At 32.1% G+C, this 13,120-nt stretch overlaps 1 protein-coding gene across 3 annotated transcripts in view; it reads left to right on the plus strand.

Annotated features, from left to right (window-relative positions):
• The first annotated feature begins 5,701 nt into the window (after window positions 1-5,701).
• Window positions 5,702-13,120, plus strand: part of LOC126702397 (glycerophosphodiester phosphodiesterase GDPD6-like) — a 32,619-nt gene continuing 25,200 nt past the window's right edge. The window contains exons 1-7 of one of the 3 annotated variants that reach the window (XM_050401085.1): window positions 5,717-5,941; window positions 7,510-7,688; window positions 8,215-8,398; window positions 8,645-8,719; window positions 10,346-10,455; window positions 11,493-11,711; window positions 12,720-12,875. In XM_050401085.1, the coding sequence (XP_050257042.1) occupies window positions 5,926-5,941; window positions 7,510-7,688; window positions 8,215-8,398; window positions 8,645-8,719; window positions 10,346-10,455; window positions 11,493-11,711; window positions 12,720-12,875 (939 nt within the window). In that variant the 5' untranslated portion in view covers window positions 5,717-5,925. Of the gene's footprint in view, window positions 5,942-7,509; window positions 7,689-8,214; window positions 8,399-8,644; window positions 8,720-10,345; window positions 10,456-11,492; window positions 11,712-12,719; window positions 12,876-13,120 lie in introns of all 3 variants that reach the window. The other 2 variants (XM_050401082.1, XM_050401083.1) reach the window with 2 other exon arrangements.

Consider the following 13,120-nt stretch of genomic DNA (forward strand, 5'->3'; position numbering starts at 1 on the left):
TCTTTTTTTATTCCCATTATTTTTCTTAGAAGATTAAAATGGTAGATCCACATAGAAAATAATAACTGTGTACACCAAAGACAAGGTTACTGGGCCAACCCCCACTTGGGCTCACAACTTATTTATATGGTAGGTTTGGGTATCCTACTTTGGGTTGTTCTAGGTTTAGAGACTCAATGAAATCACTTTTCTTTATTTCTTTGTATTTTTTCCTCTCAAGCTTCTCTTTTTCTTTCTCTTTTCTCTCCACAAAATTGCATCCCCCATTCATTCTTTAGTTTCTCCTATTTATAGCCAATTATTAGTGGATGGATTATCATTACCTTTAAACTAGTGCAATGAGAGGTCCAGTGTCATTAATTTTAAGTGAATGTTTAGGTGGAAGTGGCTTTAGAAATGGTTCCTACTACAGCAAGTGTGCTTGGCGACGAAGTTTCCTAAGGCACTACCGAACACTCACAGGATGATGTAACCGAACATTTGCATATTGTCCAGGGATGTCTTGCCAAGCAATATGTGAGCTGGAATCCGCTGTCCGGTTATTAGGCATTTGAACAACACCCAACTTAGGCTCGTAGTTATTGTGAGCTCGGGCCGAGATCTCGAGCGGAACGGAAGTTGGACCCCTGGGCCATACTATTGATCCATGGCCCAAGGCCCAAATGGACTTGGATGTTAGGGGCCATACAATAACCTTTACAAAAATTTATAAAAATATTTCTTAAATCAATGCTCTTAAGTCTTAAGGCATTTCTTTCTCAAAAATAAAAGTCTTAAGGCATTTATTAACTCTTCTCTTTATTTAATTAGAGTATAAACTTAGATGAATTTGTGGATATAATAATATAAGAATTATTATTTTTTTTTTTGGAGAAAGAATAATATAAGAATTTATGGCAAATATTAAAACACTTCCAACTTCCAAGTCAACCAAAGGAACCCTTTTAGTCTTCACCTTCGCCAGCTCACATTTGATTAATTATTTGATCCTATCACCATCACCAATCAATTTATTTTATTTAGTTTAGTTTCCTTTTCCCAGTCTCCACGCCTCTTTTTTGTTATCCAATCACCACTCTACGTGTCACCAATTACCAATCGTCAACGGTCTTTTTCGTCTGCAATATAAAACGCGTTTTAATTAAAGAATAGAAATTTTCAAAGTCCAAGCTAATTTAGGCCCCCTTAGTACGTATGCTTAAATATATATTTTTTAATTTTTAAACAATATTATATATATTTTCACACTTTTTTATTCATACATATTTAAAAAAAAAAAAACTGAAAATTGTTATTTAAGTATATGTGCTAAACGGGCCTGTAAGGACTCAATTTATATCGACCCAAAATGATATTGGGTTCGCACGTAAAAAAGCCCAAACAATATCATTTGTAGAGCGTGGGTTTAAAAAGCTAGACCTTGGTCACCAGACGGTGGTTAGTCGTGGTGTTCATACAGAATTAAATCGTGTTCGCTCGAAGAGTCTTTCTCCTTGAGGCAGTCTGGAAGGCTCTGGTTCTTGGCCATTTTTTTTTCCAACTCTCTTCTCGGATTGCTTGCTTCCCCTTTTATATTAGCTTGTATCCCTTATCTAACGTCTATGTGTAGGTTCGACTTTCCAGGACTGATACTTGTTTCATCAGCCCATACCCCAAAGTGGTTGGGGGTAGTTGTAAAAGCTGAAGAGCATGGTTCTGTCAGGTGCAGAGTATTCAATGGCAGTAATGGCAGCTTTCCTTTTGTCATTGGTCGTCATACTGTCCAGCGGTCCTTTCTCTATCAACATAGATATTTTAGGTTTTTCCCAAAACTGTTTCTATACCGCTCTTGCCCTTTCTTTCAGGAGTACCTTGAGAATGCCGAGGACAGAATCATCCTTGACTATATCTCAAGATTACTTGGACTTTTATTATACGTCCTCGGCTATATCCTTCCTCGGCTCGGGCCTTGGGCCCCAATATAAAAATAGGCCAGGGCCACAAATTATTGGGCCCCACAGGGCCCTTAATGATTTTTTATTTTTTTTTAGTTTCTCAACAACAAAAAAATTATTGTGTTTTTATGTCTTTTTAAAAAAAAAAAAAAATCAAATCAAATTATACACAAATATTAAAATAAAAGATGCTCTTTTTATACTAAAATTTTTATTAAATAACCAGTCTCACTAATCACAAAAAATAAATCCATCAATCATCATCATATTATTCATTGTTAATGACATTATCAATTTGTAAAAATTTATCTAATATAAAATTTATAATATCTTTAATATTTACTTAAAAATGAAATTCACATAAATTTAATAAATTTAAAATAATTTTTTTTCTAAAATAATTTAGAGAACCCTCATAAAATCATCGACTTATATTATTTAAATAAATATATATATATATATATATATATATATATTATTATATTATTATTATTATTAGATAAATAATGTGACTAAAACTACACCTTAATGATTTTATTGATGAGTTGGAGAAAATTTTCCCCAATGAAAAAATATATATTTGAAATGTATTATTAATTTGTTATTGATAATTGAATAATCTATATATATATAAAACCGAAACTTTTGAAACTCCCACAATTTTCCACATCATCATTTTAATTTATAAAAAAAATTTAATTTTTTAAACTAAATAGTGGGGGTGTCCTGACAAGAGTCTTTCTTTTTTTTTTTTCCCTTAATCTTAAAGTTAAAAAAAAAATTTTAACTGATTTAAAAATATAAAGTTTCATCCAACTGAAACTGTCTGGCCACAAAACCTAGCTACTCCTCTCACGCTTTTATATGCTTTTATTGAGAATTACAGTTGGAAACATAAAACCCAACAAAAACTTGGTACTCTCTCTTCTCTGTTTTCCATCTCTACTACTTTTTGTTTTTATTTTTTATTCTTAACTTTTGCATTGCAACAAGTGTTGTAGAGGATCCAAAAGAAGTATATGTGAAGCCCTAGAAAGCCATTACGATGTGATTCAAATCTTAGTGCTAAAGACCAGCAACGAAGCCTATTGATTGTCTGTGCATGGTTTGTATCAGTTTTATATAATTATTATTTGCAGTTGTGATATAGGAATTTGAGTTAGAGAACATGCAACCCTTTAATTTGAAGTTAGGAACTTGCTTTTGATAATCAAGTGTGCTATTCATAAATCACCGTTGAATTTCCAATAAATCTCTACAAATTCTGAAGCACAATTATTTCTTATGATATTCCCCCTTTGGTTCTTAAATCTTTTGGTATGTGGCTATAAATTTTCCACAAATTAAATTCATATACAACCTAAGGCACATTTATTTCTTATGATAATCCCCTTTTGGTTCTTAAAATTTTTGGTATGTGGTTATATATCTTGACAAGTTCTAAAATTACCTTGAGCTTCTTCAGTTTATGAATCTTTGTTTTCATGGTTGATTGATTTTTTTTCCCCTTCACATGAAGGATTTTGCCTTGAATGTTGTTGGTTTAATACTAGATGAACTACTTTGAATTTCTTCTTCAATAGGTATGATTTTATGTTTTACGGTTACAATGACGATAGACATGGGATGAGTACCAGTAGTAAAGATGAGATTACTTTAGATTTATCTCAAGATAACAATTGAGTTAAAGCAAAATTTTACATAGAAGTTAAAAGTAGTAACTAATATGCAAAAGAGAATGAAGATCAAAATTGACATGATATCTTTCTGGTAAATTACATATAGGATCTTAGTAATAACCAAATTCCACCTTGATGAGTTGTTGGACATGAAATTTTTCTTTATATCATTTTGATGGTAATTTTATTCTCAAATAACATTTTGCGATGAATATTGTATATTTTATGTTTATCTTGATAAGTTATGATGTTTTTTCATTTTAAATTTTATTTGAAGTAAAGTGAAATATATTCCGTGCATCGCACGGGTTAGCGACTAGTATATATATATATATATAAAAGAGACGGTATCTTATATATCAATTATATGATCATTGTATTGAACACTTGCCTTAATCAACTTACGGGTAAAGTAGATTGTGATTGAGTTTCAAATTCACACAGCCGAAACAAATCAAGATATTTCAATGGCCAAATTGGTCTTAATCAACTTGCTTGCAGGTAGTAAAGATTGTGATGAAAATTACTAAAGCCATATTAGCAGTTTGTAAAAATATTGTAAAATAATTTGTGTCTGTAGTATTGCTCTTGCTTCATTAGCTATTGATTTGTCGCTGCCTCTTTTACAGAGATTCGAGTCCCCACATTTATCTAGTCCCGACTTTACTAAAACATTCACATTTCTTTCATGTAGCTTGACAATAACAGGTGGTGAATGGCGATCGATCAACAAGAACAATGGAATAGCATGAAGACAATTTCTTCAAAAATCAAAGCAAGATTTTATAAATAAAGAGAGTGGCTGTCAATATTTTAAACCACAAGCCTTATCCATACAAGAAACGGAGACCATACAAAAGTTTTGAATTATCATCTTACAACAATAGAATGAAACCTGTTCTTATCTCAAAATTATAATAATATGGCTTGGTTTGTTATTATGTGCGGCTATCTCCATCATAGAAAGAATAACAAAAAAAATATGTTAAAAATCTTATAAGTCAACTTATATCTAAGCTAGACATTTAGGATATAAATTTTTGTACCCCAATTATCAAATTATAAAAAGCAAAAAAAAAAAAAAAAAAAAAAAAAAAAAAAATTCACTTCCGTAATAGTTGAGAACTTGAAAATAATTTTAAATAATGTGACTAAAACTACACCTTAATGATTTTATTGATGAGTTGGAGAAAATTTTCCCCAATGAAAAAATATATATTTGAAATGTATTATTAATTTGTTATTGATAATTGAATAATTATTATTATAGTGGTCTAGACTAATTAACAAGAAAAAGGCAAATATATTTAAAGAATATTATTCATTATTATGTTGTCAAATTGTAGAAAGTTATCTAATATATAATGTATTTAATATTTACTTAAAACGAATTACACATAAATATAATAAATTTAAAATAAATGTTTTTCTAAACCAATTTAGAGAAAACTCATTGAAGACCTTCCACTTATTTTATTACTTGCCTCATTACATGTGCTTGCTTGTTTGGTGAAGCTCTTTTTTATTTCATTCTAAAATAAAAAAAACAAATAAAAAAACTCTTTTTTATTTATTTTGGGTTTAGTGTCATAATGTTTAAAAATGAGATTGAGATAGTATACTAATTCTCAAATCTTTTTTTATGTGATTTTTTTCTTTCTAATTAGTTATTTGTAAATGAAAAAGAAAAAAAGTCTAAAACTTAGAAATGTTTAAAAAAATAGTAAATTACTATTTCAACTGGTTTGTGTTTTTAAATTTAAAATTATTTAACTAAAGATATAAATATTTTAGAGAGTTTAAGAATTTGTGTGAGAATATTTTAGTACATAAAATGATCAAACCCAAACAGGGGATCAATGCATGATGAGTTGGGGAAAGTTTTCTCCATCGAAAAAATAAATAAACAAAATTTAAAATGCATTATTAATTTATTATTGATAATGAAATATCTATTATTATAGTGGTTTAGACTAATTAACGGGAAAATTGGCGAATATATTTAAAGAATATTCTTGGATTATATATAGTAGTAGGTCCATTCTAATTCTCCCAGACAAAGAACCTAAGATAAGATCATATCATCATAATATAAAGCCTCTCTGCCACACGTGAAGCTTATTGCAACGTTGTTTTTTTTTTTTTTTTTTGGTTGAACACCCACCTTCTTTGACATAGGCATTGGCACAAGCCCATAACTATTTTTCAAAGTCCATATGAACTGAGAAACACAACAACAACAACAACAACAAAAAAGTTTTAGTCAAGCAACACAGCACAGAGAGAGATAAGAGAGAAGCAGGGACAGTGCCATGGCTCTCTCACCCTGTAAGTTTCATATATATGAACATTTTTGTGTATGATTAATTGCTGGGTTTTACAGATTTTTATCTTCTTTTATGTGATTTTGATGTTTTTGGGTGGTTGGATATGGTTCTAATATTGGTTTTCTTGTTCTTGTTTAATGGTTGCATTTTTTTTCTTCTTCTTGTTTGGTTTTAATAACTTCTTTGGTATAGACGTTTGACTTTCTGTTTGAACTATTTTTGGACAAATGTTATTGTATATGATTGGATTTTTTTTTTTTTTTTTTTTTTTTGCGCCAATGAAAGTGTGCAAATTCATTGTGCTTGGTAGATATTGGTTCTGGGTTTCTCTGGAATGATATTTATGGACTCCCAGAGTTTAGTATAACATGGCATACTATGATTGTTATATGATCACAAAAGATGATTGCAGAGAATGTGTGCCTTTTTCTTCTTTAGGAGATGAGGTCTGAGTTGGAAGACTTCTGCAGTTCTTTTTCTATATAGGCAAATGATGACTGATCCAAATGAAAAAAATAAAAATAAAAATTTGATGACCAGGGTCTAATTTTAGATGCCTATTTTAAAGCTAGTTTGAACGGGACAACTGGTTTTCTGATGCTCATGTATGGGAAATAATTCAACACATTGTTTTGGCATAGATATGCATTTGTGTTGCTATAAGTAGTCCTCCATGCTTAAATGTTCTGTTTGTTACAGCTATCAAGTAATTTGGGTCCTTGATGATGTCCTTTACTAAGACTAGATTAGGCCCAAGTTAGAGCAGATTGGGAGAAAAGCTTCATATGCCCAACCGATTCACCTTTCTTTTTGTTTTCGACTTTCGTTCAAAAATCTTGGTTAAGGTTAAGAATTATACCTTTAGACTCACCTCTATTATCAAGCCCCTTTTTTTATTATTCTAGGATATCTTTTCAAGACTGAATTCTGATGTAAAAGAATACCAAAGAATTTTTATAGATTACATACAGGCACACACGCACACAACTAAGAGTACCCAAGGATTTGGAGTTAAGACACGCCTGAGTTTAGCATTTTTTTTTCTTTTTTTTCAAATCAATATTATTTGTCTAAATGTCATAGATCTCAGTAGGAATGATGATTTATCCCTACCTTAAAGATTATTGCTGTAAATGAACAATCATTTTATTAATTTCTAGTATGTGTATGTGTTTTAGCCTTTTAGGCTGTAAATTGCCATCAAGATATGCTATTTATGCGGTAATAGTGCTGCCTCATTTATTTCATTGATGAAATTTTGAGGCATGGCCCATTTCAAATCCTGGCTGACAATAGAAAGCTGACCATATGCAGACTATGTGTGGCTCAATGCTTATTTCTAGAATTTATTAACTATTTTGAAATAATGTATTGCTATTTGATGGTGACTTTATCAGATCAATTTTTTTTTATACAATATAGATATTTAAATCTGATAATTGTTTATGTTCTTTATTTTTTTCTAATGTGTGGAAATATGAAACAGTTAGTGCCAGCTGCTTCATAGTTTCTATCTGATTCTGAGGTAACATATTTGATACTTAAATTTTGCTATTCTCCACCTGGCAGGCTTTTCCCCTTTGGTATTTCTCTTTCTCATTGTTGGGTGTGTTGCACGGCCTTTCTATCCACTCCCTAGTAAAGTAGCTGAGGGCACTAGAAAGCCCCTACAAACTTCTCGTCCATATAACATAGCACATCGAGGTTCAAATGGAGAGATTCCTGAAGAAACTGCTCCTGCATACCAGGTAAGTGGCCATGCCCATCAAAGAAATTTGTATATTCTTTCAACCATTTTATTCATATGTCTCATCTTGAGATTGTGTAGTTCATGATGAATGGCAGATTAAAATCACTGAGCTCAAAAATTCCAATTTCACATTTCTTTTAATGATCTTATTCATATTGGTTGGTTGCACAGTATTTCAATCCACACCAATTAGAGTTGAGCATATATCTAAAAATGTGAGATTTTTGGGGGGCATGGCTGATAATAGAGGTTTTGGCTCCATGTCTGTGTTTGTCATTTCTGTGTGTGTGTGTGTGTGTAAATATCATGTATATTTTTACCCAAATAAAAATGTATACTTTGCTGAATTGGTGTAGTAAACATGCTCAATTTCAATGTTTTCTCCAAATATGTAAATTTAATATGAGGTGCCACCGCTGGATGTGAAAGTATGGCCATTGGAAGTATTTTCCTCAATTAACTTGATGAGCCTATTCCCTGCTCTCAAATTACATGTACACCATAAAAATTACTGTTTATTGCAGAGAGCTATTGAAGAGGGTGCAGACTTCATTGAAACCGATATCCTTTCTTCCAAAGATGGCGTTCTTATATCCTTCCATGATGTAACACTTGATGTTACCACTGATATTCTTCAACACAAGGAGTTTGCCAATCGTAAAAGGACCTATGAAGTCCAAGGAAACTATACCACTGGATTTTTTACTGGTATGGAAGTCATTCAGCTTTTAACTTTGTTTTGTCATAGTTTCCAAATATTGATCATATAGTAATGATGGGGACAAGGTTCAAGCTTAATGCATGAGTATCCAACCAACTTGAAGCTTGCATTCTGTGTTAGTGCTTATAAGTATCATTAATGTCTTTATTGCATTTTTCTCCTCCTGTTATTTTGTCCTGTTACAAGATTTGATCAAGTGTGAAAATACTGAAAATTATTTGAATTATGTGCAGTTGATTTCACCATAAAAGAACTAAAGTCATTGCGGGTGAAGCAGAGGTACCCATTTCGAGATCAACAATATAATGGTTAGTTCCTGTTTGTTGTAAATATTTTGAATCAATTCAAATTCCCATTTTTTACTTCACTTGATTATGTGAAGATTATTTACTGCTCTATGTCATTTTTGTTCATGATTTGCTAAATATCATGCAAATTTTGGAAGAGGTTAACAATTGCTACAACCAGTAATTACTATGTTTTCGGTCTGTAGTTATAATTGGATTATGTGCCTGGTAAGAGTCATACTGTAAATCCATAATTTATTGGCTTTTGCTCAGCTATGGTTAGCAGGATTAGAGTAGATTTCTTAGAGTAACTCAATCATGCATTCCTAAAATCATATCCATCCATTTTAAAATGAGTGGATTGGACTTTGTGACATCATTGATAATTTAAATAAAATACTAGAATGGTGATAGCACTTGTTTAAATGTTGATGGAGTGGTAAAATATCATCCACCTATTTTAAAATAATTAATAGGATTTTTGGAACTCTACGGTGGAGTTACCCTAAGAACTCTAGAGGATCCTAATACTTGGTTGCCTTTGCCTTGGTCAAGCTGAAATGACAGCTAATTCTAGAGCTTAGTAAGCTGAAAAGGCAAGTTGGAGATGTGAATTGCCCAAATGAATTAATATCCCATATTATGCTCTCACCCCACTATGCTAATCTCCGTGAAAAAGTAGATATGGTTTCATTTTTTTTAATTGATTAGGTTTGAACATAGATTTTTTGGATTTTTTCTTTTTTCCTGAACAACTACTCGTTGATGCACATTGTTTACTTTGCACAAAGTACTATTAACTAACCATTTTACATCTAAATTCTTTGCATTACTTATTTTAACTGTGTATTCATAGCAACATTTGTTATAAATTTTATTTGATTTAATTTCCTATTTCTTTCCTCGCCAAAACCAAATGTTGCACTACTAGGAGTATATGATTTGTGTTGGCAGTATACGAGAAAAGGAGGCCAAAGTTGTGTGTCTCAAGGAAGTGGGAAAGACATGTTAATCATTATTTAAAAGGAAAAAAGAAAAAGAAAAAAGGAATTTCCCTAAAAGGATGTACAGAAAAGGGGCACCCCGATTTACTGTGATTATGTTTTTGTGTTCAGTATATTAATGCATTGAAAGTTTCCCATTTGGGTTGCTTCTTTAGCAATAAAAAATTAATCTGCACTAGTAAATAATTCAGTTATCTGGGAGTTTGGCGTATTAACTATCACAAATGTATTGAAGCAGATGAATTCCCCATCAAAACATAGTTTTGAGTCATTTAGTGTTAAATTGAGTCCACTTGCTCATTCAATGAAACTTGATTTATTGCACTCACTATTGATCACTTGTCCCTTCTCTTATTTTCAATTTTTTTGTTTTTCTCTGCCTGCCATGGTGAAACTAAAATCTTTGTGTTCATGGCCTCCACAAAGACAAATTCGTTGTTTAAGATTTAAGTGAATATCTAGTACCTTGGCCATACTGGTCTAGATCATTATATAGAACTTGTATACAATATGCTATACATGTTAGGAATTTCTAGTTTTTAATTTCTGTACTTATTTTTTGTTGTAAAGGAAAAATTTTATCTTTTGGTCTGGTTAGATATTAATATACTTAACTATATTCTCTTTGTGGTGTATTCATCAGGAAAGTTTACTATTATTACCTTTGAGGAGTACATTTTAATTGCATTGGATGCACCCAGAGTTGTTGGAATATACCCAGAGATTAAAAATCCAGTCTTTATCAATGAGCATGTGAGTGATTTCTCACTAAAATCTGCAACAAAGAATGTTTGTGCAGGAAATTATTGGTTGCTTTAGAACTTACTGACATTAGATCCATGACTCAGACCAACACCCCCCCCCCCCCCACCCCCCACAAAAAAAAAAAAAAAAAAAAAAAAAAAAGACTGAAAGAAAATGGTTAAGCCTGAATAGAGTGACTTTGTTTTTCTTTCTTTCTTAAAATATTGGTCCAAGATTACAGGCCACCCTTTAGGTTTCATACTGAATGCTGATACACCTTGGGGGCAGTTGCGTGGTTGCACTAGAATAACTTAGGATAAACACAAAAACATTCCCCACTGATTTAGACAATGCGTATGACTTTAACTTAAGAGAGCAGCAACTGTAAAATTGTTGGAAACTTTAAACGATGAGGCTAGTATTATCTGCTAATGGAAAACAAGCACAACACTTAGGGGCTGTTTGGTTTTTTTTTTTTTTTTTGTTATCACTTCTCACTCAATTTTTGTCACTCATCACTTAAAATACCCCAATTTCCCCAACCCTACCCATTTGGCACTCATCACTCAGTGACTTTGTTTCCAAAAAAAAAAAAAAACTAAAAAGTCAAGATATGCGGCTGGTTGCGTTGTTTCAAAAAAAAAAAACCTAAAAAGTCAAACATTGCGGCTGAAATTTCAAAAGTTGTGGGTTTAATTACGAAAATGCCATTGAAAACTGAGTTTTGGAAACTGAAAACACCTAAAATGTGTTTTCAGTTTCCATAACTCATCACTCAAAAATCAAAAAATTGACTGATGGAAACAATGCCATACAGACTTCTCAGCCGTGGGACCCACATATTTTGAGTTATGGGTGATGAAAACACAAAAACCAAACAACCCCTTATTATTTCTATGTTTTCCGTAAGAAAGACATGAGGTGTGGTTTGCGAGAGCATCTTGATAACAGATGATCATGGTTAAGAAATTGGTTTTTTATTGCTAATTCATTATTTTAGACAGCAATTCTATTTCCCCTAACATATCAGTTGATACCTTCAACAGGTGAAGTGGCCGGGTGGTAAGAGATTTGAGGATAAGTTTGTGGAGACACTTAAGAAGTATGGATACAAGGGTTCATATTTGTCAAAAGAGTGGTTGGCACAACCTGCCTTTATCCAGTCGTTTGCTCCGACCTCACTAATATATGTTTCAAATCAGACAGACTTGCCCAAGATCTTCTTAATTGATGAGGTTACCATGGCAACTCAAGACACTAATCAGGTTTGTGTTCTCCAATTCCCTTCAATTTTTATTTAGATGCAAAACATGTGGCATTTAAAAATCAAATAAATGTCACATGTCTCACATCTAGCTAATAATGTTTTAGACTGCATAAATGTGAAGATCATGACAATGTTAGAAACAGGCAACAACATGCAACCTCAGTGCAGTTGTGATGCTTTGAGGCTTCATATCACATATACAAAAGGAGCAGATAATGTTTTCCAAATCACCAAAGAAACTGCTTGTTTTGAACGGAATCCACCAACCCCCTGATTTCTGAAACCTCCAACTGTTCCTAATTAATTAAACTTTTTTTCCCCTTAAAAAGACTGTTTATTAAAACCATTTTCTTATTAGTTTAAAAATTCAATAACAAATTGCAAAAAGGGGTACAATCCTAGTACACAGGAAGTATACAAAGGAAAAGCCCAAACAAAAACTAGCAGAAAATATAAAAACAAATACAAAGATGACTAACAAAAGTTTAAGGGATCCAAGAACTCTAGAAAGTCCATAGTAGAAAAGGGTGGAGGTCGATGTCCCGTCATAAAGGGTCTTCAAAAATAAGAACTTCAATTTAATCAAGTTTTGTTCTTTCCCTCCAAAGACTCCACATTAAGCACAAAGGTGCCGCTTTCCAAATTACCTCTCTTACCAAAGTGCCCTTTCCAACATGATAGAAGCTCCATCATCGAGTAAAGCATTACCCAAGAAACAATATATCTCCTATAGCATAACTTAATTATTTACTTGGTTGAAAATTGACCATTAACTCCCTAAAATAGATAATTTTGTAATGAGCCAATAGTTGAAAGACATTTGACTGTTTGCATAACTCATTGTTTGGTCATAAACTATGGTCTTCTAGTACCAAAATTTACATGGTGTTTCTTGTTCACGTTTACCCTCACCAGTTACTGGTTTATGCAGTATGGTTTTTATTGCCTTTTTGAATGTTCAATGCCTAGATTTCTAATGGATTAAGATGACTTTGATGACATGCAGTCGTATTGGGAAATTACTTCGGATAGTTACTTTCAGTACATTAAGCAATATGTGGAGGGCATTGGACCTTGGAAGGATACAGTGGTTCCTGTAAAAGATAATTATGTGCTAACACCTACTGATCTTGTTGCCAGAGCACACGCCCATAACCTACAGGTACACACTTCTTCTGTCCAAAGTTTATCTGGGTGACGGTGGTAATATAGTTATAAATGATTCAGGGTTGTCATTGTTACCTTTTTCTTCTATGTCACATTGTCATTTTGTACATGTCTATTCAACTTTGTTTTTTGTTTAAAAGTTTCCTCATCTTTGATGAGAGCAAATGGTGTAGCACAAAAGACAAAGCCCGTATTTTAACTTACTGCCCAAATGTTGAATAAAGTTTTTATGGGGGTGAA

This window comes from Quercus robur, chromosome 10 (genome assembly GCF_932294415.1).
Source record: "Quercus robur chromosome 10, dhQueRobu3.1, whole genome shotgun sequence".
Lineage (NCBI taxonomy): Eukaryota > Viridiplantae > Streptophyta > Magnoliopsida > Fagales > Fagaceae > Quercus > Quercus robur.